We start from the raw sequence: 10,589 nt of genomic DNA, 5'->3' as shown, positions 1-10,589 counted from the left end.
ACATGACTTCTTTTGTGCCTATCGCTAATCCTTTCATAATGTTTTTCTAATTCATCTCGTACTTTGGCATTTCTTCTTTTTTTCGCCTACTCTAAACTTGAAAATATTTCTAGATTCTAAATGCGACAAGCTTATGTCTCAAAATATCCTTGTTCGTTTTTAGAAAGTCTTATTTCCTCTTTTTGTGAAATGGTCTATGTTTTAAAAAATTCTCAATTCGTTTCTTTTTCTTGCAAAACTTTTATTAATAAAATTATTTATTTACATTAGACATTGAGTGGAAAATCATAGGTACTCTAGGAGTCCGTTTCTCTTCTCAACTATAACTCTTATCGCTACTTATTTATTTACTTTCAGCGTTTAATGAAGATTTGCTTCTTATTTACTTTTTGTGAGATGTGGCAACATAGGAGTTCTTATTTGAATTAAATTTAGAATCAACAAATGTGTTAGTTTTATTTGGTTTGTTTCTCTCTCTATTTTTATTTTTATTTTTTTATTTTTTATTTTTTATTTATTTTTTGGAAAAGGAATGGATTCCTTGATTTTTCAAAAGCTTTGACTCGGACCATGTACACCCCCAAATTTAGAGTCTCGCAAGGTCCTCATTGGAAAAAAGTGAATGATAAGATGATCGTTGAAAAATTTACAAAAGAGGTTTGAGGTAAAACTTGCTCGCCTAAAGACTTAAAGAACTATTTACAAGTTAAATTATACTTGGCAGAATTTTCATCATAAAGGTTATCCTTGCACAAAACAAAAGAAAGCAAGCAAAGAACAAAGTAATGAAGCATGCGTCAAGAAAAGTACATCGCATGAAAATTGAATAAACATAGACTGAGTAGAGGTTTCATTACGAATTGCAAAAAGTTGATACAAAAGAACATAGAAATATAAAAGACGAAATACAAAAAAATTTCAACATTATACCCAAAATATTAATTCTCTAGGTGAGGATCAGGGTCAATTCTGGTGCGATGATAGGCTGGGGAACATGTTGTACGAACATCCCATGCATATACTCCATTTGTTTTGCAAATTGCCTATCATGTCGCTCCAAAATTTTACGCGACTTGTTGGAGTGATCTATCATCAAACTAGTGAGATTGGTCAGCACAGAGGATAGTTGTGCAACCGTGGAGTTGATGGTGGAGATTGTAGCTTCTAAGACTTACATGTGGGTTTTAAGGCTGGCGATTTGGTCCTTCATCGCCACATTCTTCTGGAACACATCTTAAAAGGCCACGTTCATTGGCTCTACAATCACATTGTAGAGTACATCCTGAAGCTCAACTGCTATCTTCGTAGGGGCTTCATGTTCCATTTGTGTGTCTTCCTTCAAATTTTTCTAGTTTGCATCTTGCTCAACATGGATGTCTTGGAAGTGTGAGTCATAAACAATAAGAGGAAATTTAGGGTCAACTATTTCAACTTCGTCGTCTACCGTCTAATCTTTTGAAGCATCCCCTCTTCAGTCAAGTTCACAATAGGGACGTTCAAGTCAATATGCTCAGGGTCCAGATTGATGATGGGCGGGTTAATGAATGCATGGCTAGGCATCACAAAAGATCGTCATGAGGGAGAGCCTCAGGAAGTTTGGAAATTGGAAGAGAGAGATTGGCTATGATGAGACTGAGATGGAGAAGGGGTGTGAACAAGCGAGGAGCCCATGGTAGGTGAGGGATGAGGGAGGTGGACTTTAGAAGTTACAATCAAGGGAGGGTTGCGCTGACTCTAGGAGATGGGCGATTTAGGCGAGAAGGGGTCAATTGGTGGAGGTGGATAAAAAACGTCTTCAATTGGAAGTAGGAAAGGATCTTCGTTGTCTTCGCGAGGGAGAGATGAGAGTTGTTCAGTTGGTAAAGAGGTGGAGGGTACAGAGCCATCTTGGTGAGGAGATTCGATGGGGGAGTCTGCCACAAGCATCCACTTAGTAGTTAGTTTTCTTCTTTTCTTTTGTGATGGTTCCTTGTTGAGTTGGTATTCTTTTGTTAGATCAACCACTACTTGTGTGGTTGTTGGTTTCCTTTTGAGCAACAAGAGTGGTGGATAAGTATCAATCTCTTCATCATTCTCATTTCTTGGTGGTTGTGTCTTGAGGCAATGTTCTTCCTCCTTGTTTCGATGGATAGTCATTACACAATTTAAGCTGCCAATGTACATTTTCCTCCCGCCATATTAGTGTTGGAATTTATATCCTAAAACTCGTAGTTTGTAATCATATTCTATTCAATAAGTCGTTATTAATACTATAATCTTAAAGCCAATAAACTAAGGTCCCAAGACTATTGTAATGTAAACTTGAACTTTATGTAGAGACATAAATGTGGATCAAGTTCGAGTAAATAGCCTAAATAGTCTATATTATACGAATACGGTTGGGCGCCTTATTCGGGAGATACTATTGATGTGGCCTACTTTGTAGTTAGTACAAACGATGTGATCCTAAATCGTTCATGTAGAGACATGGAAGTGGGGGCATCCTATGTAAATAGTTTACATAAGACTGGAACCATGAGATAGTCACTTTTAAGTTAGAATACCATTAACTTTGTAAAATTGACTATTTCGTTTATAGATGTCCAATGTAATTTGATCTTAATCCTAAGCTAACTATGAACTTTTGTTCACACGAAATTATCCTTAGATCTCCATAAGTGAGGACAGCTCAATGGCGCTGGCCTAATAAGCCTCCCATTTCAAGGAAAGATCGAGTGGATAGCTAGGGACATAGGGTGCAAGATGGAATTCACTCCTACCCACTCTAGGGTTAGTAGATAGGTTGTTCTCTTAAGGACTGAAATCAGGTCTTGAACAAGGGGCCCCACTCTCTCATTGGCCCGAGAGGGATTCGGTTTAAAGGTTGGACCTTAAACCAATTGTTCAATAGTGGATCAGTGGAACTTAAGGAGAAAAGATATAATCTCGGGGGTAAAATGGTACTTTGACCCAGTCGAGATTATGAACAACCTGTGAAAGATTAACTTACTTATCATGGTCATATCACATGGACACAAATATATCTATAGTGAGGGAAGTGCAACTACATGACTCTAGTGGAATGACCCGTTAGTTAACGAAGATTGATTAACTCAGTCTAAAGAGTTTAGCCAGTTAATCTCAGATCGTTGGAGCCCATGATCTATAGGTCCATTATGTTTCCCCACTAGCTCTATTAACTTGTTTTCTGTTTTGTAGCTTATGTTCGAGGAACGATCTATTTGGTGTTCTGATTAGTACGATGAATTGTTTGGCGAAAGGACCGAGACTTGAGATACATAATGAATTGCAACAACAAGGTTTGACTCATTTATTGTTATATCTACAAATTAGAAAGTGTGTTAGACAAGTTTGTAAATCCCAGATCTCAAATTGTCATCCACTATAATTTCTCTTATTATTAATATCATACCATACAAAAGGAAAAAAAAAAAAACTCATTCACAAGTCCCTCAGTTTTCTCTCCTATTTTGAAAATCTTGAAAAATGATATAATTTTGCATGAAAATGATATCTTCGCCTCTATTGCTCTTGCTTCCTCACTCTCTCAATTGGGCTTTTTCTCTCACCTCTAAATGCTTATCTCGACACCCTCGAGTCCTTTCTAATTCATAAACGATTAACCACATAACGTAGTAAGATGGTGTGAGCAAGAAGAGATCATGAGTGTGAAAAACAGAAGATGAAAGGTTGAGTGTGAAAAAGTTACGAGTAAATAGTTACAGGAATTTATTGTGCTTTCGTGGTTGAATTCATCATCGACCAAACCACATTCTCCACCTTCACCATAAATTATAAAACCTTTCAAATAATTTAATGTGAATTGAAAAAAAATAGTTGATATTTAGATCACAAAATAGTCATCAAATTTTAGTTTCATTCATGGTTGGCAGTCTCATAATTTCTCTTAGGTGAAACAAACTCCTGATTCTAGAAATTGCCATATTTTTTCTGAACTGGAAATTTGTAACCTAATAAACCTTACAAGTTCAAACTATCAAACAATTCATATGATATGAAATTAATGAATATGACAATTCAGAAATGCCTCGACAGATTAATACATGAATGAGCCAAAATGCAGAGAATAATACGAATGAAGAAGCTTTTATAATCTCTCAGAACAAAATGCTTCATGCAGCTTTTCAGTAAAACTCAACTCTTCACTACCAAAAAAGAGAGGAAAATTAATATTTAAGTTTCTCCACAGAAACACTTTCACCTTGGCTTCACATTCTTCTGTCTGCTACCATGATCCCATATCTAACTTTGTTCTCAATGCCTCTGTATTCTGTTTTCCTCCGTTCATGCTTTGGTTTTCTCATTCGCATCTGCGACTGTCTCGCCAATGGTGAAGCGAACAAATCTACGAACTTTTATGTTCTCACCAAGAGAAGCTACAGTTTGCTTAACCAAATCCTTGACCAAAATACTATCATCCTTAATGAAAGGTTGTTCTAAAAGCACAAGTTCTCCAAGCCTCTTGGAAATCCGCCCATCAACGATTTTCTCCCTAATGTTCTCTGGTTTATTCTGAAGGTCCTCCCTCTGCAACTCCATCTCTCTTTCTTTTTTTACAATGCTTTCCGGAATGTCCTCTATTGACACATACCGCACGTCCGGGCATGCCACGACCTGCATCGCAAGGTCATCGACCAACTCTTTGAATCTTCCGTTTCTCCCCACAAAGTCAGTTTCACAGTTCACTTCAATTAGAACACCGATACGGGAGTCGTGAATATAGGATCCAATTCTTCCTTCAGCAGCCAGACGGCTAGATTTCTTATCCGCACTTGAAAGCCCTTTCTTTCTTAGATACTCTTGTGCCTTCTCTAAATCCCCACCAGTTTCAGAAAGGGCTTTCTTACAGTCCATCATCCCTGCTCCGGTCTCTTCTCGGAGTTTTTTAACAAGTGCAGCGGGAACAGCAACAGCTGCAGCCCTGCCATTACGTCATCAATTTTAGTATCATTTGAAAGAGAGTAAGTCTTAGCACCTGTCTTCATTTTTTACCAATGAATAAGAGACAAAGGAGATTATAATATAATGAATAAGAGACAAAGCCAACTTATTTTGTGTACAGCACAGATGAAAAAAGTCTTACCCGAAGAACTACATTAGGAAACAAAACCATCAATGAAATATAACAGAAAAGCTGATGGCAAGAAATAAATTAAGAGGTCACTTACTTGGGAGCAGTTTCCTTCGCTTCCTCTACACTCGGCTGCTCCTCTTTTACTGCTGGAGCTGCAGCAGGTTTAGCTGCTGTCTGTGCTGCTACCTCAGCAGCAAAATCTTGGCTTTTCTTCTCCAAGCCTTCTCCAAGATTGTATCTCACAAATCTTTTCACCTTCATATTTTCTCCAATGGTTGCAATAGTTTGTTTAACCCAATCTTTTAACACTATTTTATCATTCTTGATATATGGTTGTTCAAGCAATGCCAACTCTTCAAGCCTCTTCCCTATCCTCCCTTCAACAATTCTTGACCTGATCTGTTCGGGTTTAGACAAAAGATCTTCCTTCTGCATCTCGACCTCTCTTTCTTTGTTCACGATCTCTTCTGGAACATCTTCAGTCACCACATATTGTACTTGAGGGCATGCAGCAACTTGCATTGCTAAATCATCAACCAACTCCTTGAAGATATCCCCTCTTGAGACAAAATCGGTTTCACAGTTCACTTCTATTAGGACTCCGATTCTACCGTCATGAATATAGGAACCTATTCTTCCTTCAGCTGTGGCTCTACTAGCTTTCTTTTCTGCGCTTGCTAAGCCTTTCTTTCTGAGGAACTCCTGAGCTTTAGCAATGTCGCCTCCACTCTCCGCCAGAGCTTTTTTGCAATCCATCATTCCTGCTCCTGTGTCGTCACGAAGCTGCTTTACCAAAGCCGGTGATATCGCAGCTGAAACACATTAGACATTCAAAAAATTAAATAAAGCCATTTGCTGGTGGGGAAGATCACCAATATCAAGTAAAGCCAACACGGGAGATCAAGTGAAAACATTCAGTTGCACTGCCAGTTATTGAGAATCATACAAGGTATTTTCCCTTTTTCATTGTGGATTTATGACTGTACTTGTACAAATTTTGAGCATCAACTTATCTAACGTATACATTGAACAATCCTAAAACTTGGAATCAAATTCTTTTTTATTTTATAGTTGTTAAAGAGAGCAACAAGTGACCACTAAGTAAAAGAAAGCATGTTTCTTGAACGAAAAAGTGAATATTTCAAATATATAATATAATTACTGCCCAGAAGGAAGCAAATGACCTTAAAAACATAAAAATATGCTAAATGGTGACGAAAGTATATGCATAAACATCAAGGCTAGTTTCTTGCACTTTGAAGCCAAGTCTAAGTGATGATTTTTGGGAGAAAAAATCTAAATGAAACACAAATAACCTTTTGGTGCAACTTCTTCTGGAGGGTCAGCACTCCTCTCAGGAGCGGTTGCTATCTTTTCTTCTATAACTGGTGCAGAGGAAACAACTTCAGGGTTTTCAGCAGGTGACTCAATATCAACTTGACTCTCAGCAACTTCTTCACCAGATTGACCTACAGAAGATTGGATTTAATCCTCAGTTGAATCTTCAGAAAGATTACAATTTCATCCACTTGCTATTCCAACACCATAAAAGGGTGAATGCTTCAGGGATAAACATTCAGATCTTTGATGTCAAACTAAAACAGCTTGTGGGAAATTAATCATTTAGGTCCCGATTCATATTCATGTGGTTTTTTGTTTTTGAAAATTGTGCTTGTTTTTTCTCAATTTATTTACCATGGGTTACAAATTTCATTTGAATTCTTAGCAAAATTCCAAAAACAAAAAGAAATTTTTAAAAACTGTTATACTTAGTTTTCAAAACATTTGGATTTTGAAAACCCTCCAAAAAAGTAGATAACAAAATAACTAAATCAATAAGTGAAGGTGGTGTTTAAAAACTTAATTTTCAAAAACTAAAAAGAAAAAAAGGATTATCAAACCGAGTCCTAGTTAGCATATAATTTATAAACAAGAACTAGTAGTCCATACTGTGTACCTGATACTGTTAAAGTTAGCCATATACATATGATGTTATTCATTAAAATAAGTTGTCAACGAGAATTCATTATTCTACGAATTATTCACTCATTTCCAAAAAACCTCATCCTCATGTTTCATCTTAGCCAATGACATATTCTAACAATAGGCCAAGGAAAATTGCCCAAACAAGTTTGATTATACTGGCACAACAATTTTCAGTTCTAGCGCTAAATCCAAAATTAAATATCCATTGGCATGAATGAGTAGTTAAAAAGTAACATGGTGAAACTTTCAACACGATTCTATAACTATACCTAAACTCGTGATGCTACCATTTGAATCAGATTCTGGTTTGTCCTCTTCCTTTTCAGATGAAGAAGCAGAAACAATCTCATTTTCCAAATCCTTTCGGCTTTGCTCACTTTCTTTCTCCGCAGCAACACTGTCTTCACCAGCCACAAGCTCTTCACTAACTGAACTTTCTGAAGACACTAGTTTGTTGGCTTCATCATCAGGGACAGCTACTTGTCCATCAGTCTCAGGTCCATCTATAGGTTGAGCAGCCTCAACTACCCGGACCTCTTCAGATTGCTCGTCTTCCGACTGCTTAACTTCAGAACTTTCCCCTGCTTTTTTCTCAGTAGTATCAGTTACAGCATCCACAATATTATCTGAAGTAGATAATGTGCTTTCTCCTTCATCTTGAGTAACCAAAACATCAGAAGATGAGTCATCTAACACTTCAGACTTGTCAACTGCTAGGTCATTTGGTAATTGGTTGTCATCAGAAGCCTTGATTTCAGAATTTCCCTCTGCTTCTTTATTCTCTGCATCAACGACGCCATCCACAACGCCTTCTGAAGTAGATAGGATGCTCTTCGAGTCGTCTTGAGCCACAGCAGATGAATCAGCTGACCTTTCAGGCTCATCTTCTTTAACTGCCTCATCGACAGCAGGAGGCACACTTTTCTCCACCTTGTCATCAGCTTCGATCTGATCTGCATCGACTATCCCTTCCACTATTTCCGTAACTTTCTGTACAACAGATTTGTTAGCTGCTTCCTCTATACTCTCCCTCTCATCTAAAAATGTGGCAATATCGTTGTTCTTACGAAATGCTAACAAGAAGGGGTTTGTTGCTGCATAAACTTTCCCTTGAATGAACTGAGAGTCTGACTTGTCATTGTCTTCATCTTTTTTCATGGTCAAAGTCACCCGTCCCCTTGCAATCCGCAACACCCTAACATTAACCTCTTGGCCAATTTCTAATGTAGAGCCTCCCATCAGATTCCCAAATCCTTCAAAGGTTTCCTCCGAACTGGGAAGGAATCCTTCCTCTCCCTCAGGAAGAGATATGAAAGCACCGGACCGGGTAATATTTTTCACTGTGCCCTGTAAATCTTGCCCCTTGACAAAATTTGAGCTTTTCTTCACCTCATCTCTCCTTGGTCCTCTTGCTTTTGGAGCGCTCTTTCTGCTAGACCCAGGTTTATCGTTGCTAGCTGGAGATTCCTTCCTTTCATCATTTTCACGCATTGAGAGAGAAATTCGTCCAGCCTCAGCATTTGCTTCAATCAATCTTACTTTCACCTCTTGCCCGACAGAAACAACACTTGCAACATCCTTAACATAGCTATCACTCAACCTTGATACATGTACTAAGCCATCAGTGAACGCTCCAAAATCAACAAAGGCACCAAATGGTTGAATTGATCTTACTTTTCCAGTAAAAGTTGCACCAGGAATAAGTTCCTCATTATTTACAGCCGGCATTTCGCTCTTCCTCACAGGTCTGGAACGTTTTGTTTGTGTAGGAGCCACATCTGACTTAACAGGGGTTTCTTCATTTGTTGAGATTGCACCTGACGTAAGTTCTGAGTTTTGAGTTGATTCTTCACCAGAAACCGGTGAATCTGACTCCTCCACTGCCACATCAGTTCCTGTAGCAGAAAATATTCTAATTCTACGGCCATGACTACAAAAAAGGTTTTTAGTGCAATTTGGAAACAGCCTAACCGACGTTGATAGGGGTAAAAGAAATCTTTGGTTATGAAATGTATGTTTAGTGGGCTTTCTAGAAAAGCTGAATCTTGTTGAACTATTGGTTTTCCCCGTATGGTTGGCTATAGGAACAAGTGAAACATTGCTGATAGAAGATGGACTTATTACCGACATCGTATTAAGTCAAGAAAGTTAATGTGTATGCAGCGTAAAAAGTTTCGGCTGAGGGAGAAAGGTCTCTTCCTCGTTGTTAGTTCTTCATCCTTGCTTCTCCCTGCAATAGTCATTGACAACATCACAAATTATACAGGACAATTCTCCATGATAGCATAACCATGAGAGAAAGAACACATGTCTTAATACTGATTAAACTAAGAAAGAAACCAATGAAATCAACAGAGTTAGACATCAAACTTCGAAACTAGTGAAGGCAACCCAGATCAAATTTTACAGAGCCATAAGAACATATACAAATGCTCAACATCTAACCTAAACCTACAGTCATGCAAGTAGCCTAAATCAATAATTTATTTCATAACATAATGCCTTCCTAGCTTAAAATTAAAAATGATATCAGCTTTACGAATTGGCTGATTAAAGCTCTCCCAAGACAGTCTAACATGATTATCCTTATGAATGACCAAAAGAGGTTCACAGAGACATTTTAGACATCCAATCCAAGAACGATGACCTTGAACAATTCAGTTTAAACTTGATTAAACTAGTGAATTCCAAACATTTTGGAGCAGATAAAACTATTTGCACGTTCAAAAACCAAAAAGTTCCCAACAGAAACTTCCATCACCATTGGAATACAAATTCCTAAAACCAATTCAGTGTCTGCGACCAACTCAATTGTCATAACTCATAACCAACCAACCAGAAACAAGAAGAACATGCATAAAAAAATCAAGTAACTATGTGTATGAATGAGAAAGAAACTAAACTAGAAGCTAAAGAGAATTGAGAAGACCATGAAAGAGAAGCAAAGAAGGGAGAAAGAACAGTGACCCATTTAAGTAGAGGGAAGAATTGTGTACCTGAGAAAGAACAGCACAAAAAATTTGTCCCTTGGGAAAGTTGGAAAGGGGGAGAAACATAGAAAGAGAAAAAAAGAATGGGAGACAGTCAGTGATAAGAAGCTATTCCATGATGGTAAGGAAGGACGAGAGGAGAGGAGAGGGAAATGAAAGGTGGGGCTTTAAATCCTTATCTCATGACATTGTTGATTGTTGTCTTGCTGCGAGTGTATGCTTCATTTTTCTCGGACTCAATTGGGTTCATTCCATGGCTGTTTGGATTGCAAGATTGGATCAATCGTCAAATCGAAATTCAACACATCGTTGAAGCCCACTTCTTCGATGACCCAAAACGAAGCCAATTCAATTCTCATTACTCTAACACTCTCTCAACTTTTTAAATTCCAAATTTAATCTTTCAATTTTAATATTTTAAATTTAATTATATATATATTATATATATATATATATATATATATATATATATATATATATATATTTATTTATTTATTTATTTTTAAACAAATTCACCA

General features: G+C 37.4%; 1 protein-coding gene across 1 annotated transcript; it reads right to left on the bottom strand.

Moving 5' to 3' along the window:
* Positions 1–3,981: 3,981 nt before the first annotated feature.
* Positions 3,982–10,242, bottom strand: LOC101216355. Its single transcript, XM_004150510.3, has 5 exons — positions 10,078–10,242; positions 7,351–9,311; positions 6,412–6,564; positions 5,190–5,907; positions 3,982–4,942 (listed from the first exon to the last, which is right to left on the bottom strand). Exons 2-5 carry the CDS (start codon positions 9,209–9,211, stop codon positions 4,306–4,308), a joined length of 3,369 nt encoding a protein of 1,122 aa, XP_004150558.1. The 5' UTR covers positions 9,212–9,311; positions 10,078–10,242; the 3' UTR covers positions 3,982–4,305.
* Positions 10,243–10,589: the final 347 nt, after the last annotated feature.

The sequence above is a fragment of the Cucumis sativus genome, chromosome 1, assembly GCF_000004075.3.
Source record: "Cucumis sativus cultivar 9930 chromosome 1, Cucumber_9930_V3, whole genome shotgun sequence".
Classification (NCBI taxonomy): domain Eukaryota; kingdom Viridiplantae; phylum Streptophyta; class Magnoliopsida; order Cucurbitales; family Cucurbitaceae; genus Cucumis; species Cucumis sativus.
Note: the sequence above shows the minus strand (reverse complement) of the source record. Positions and strands in the feature narration are given on the sequence as shown.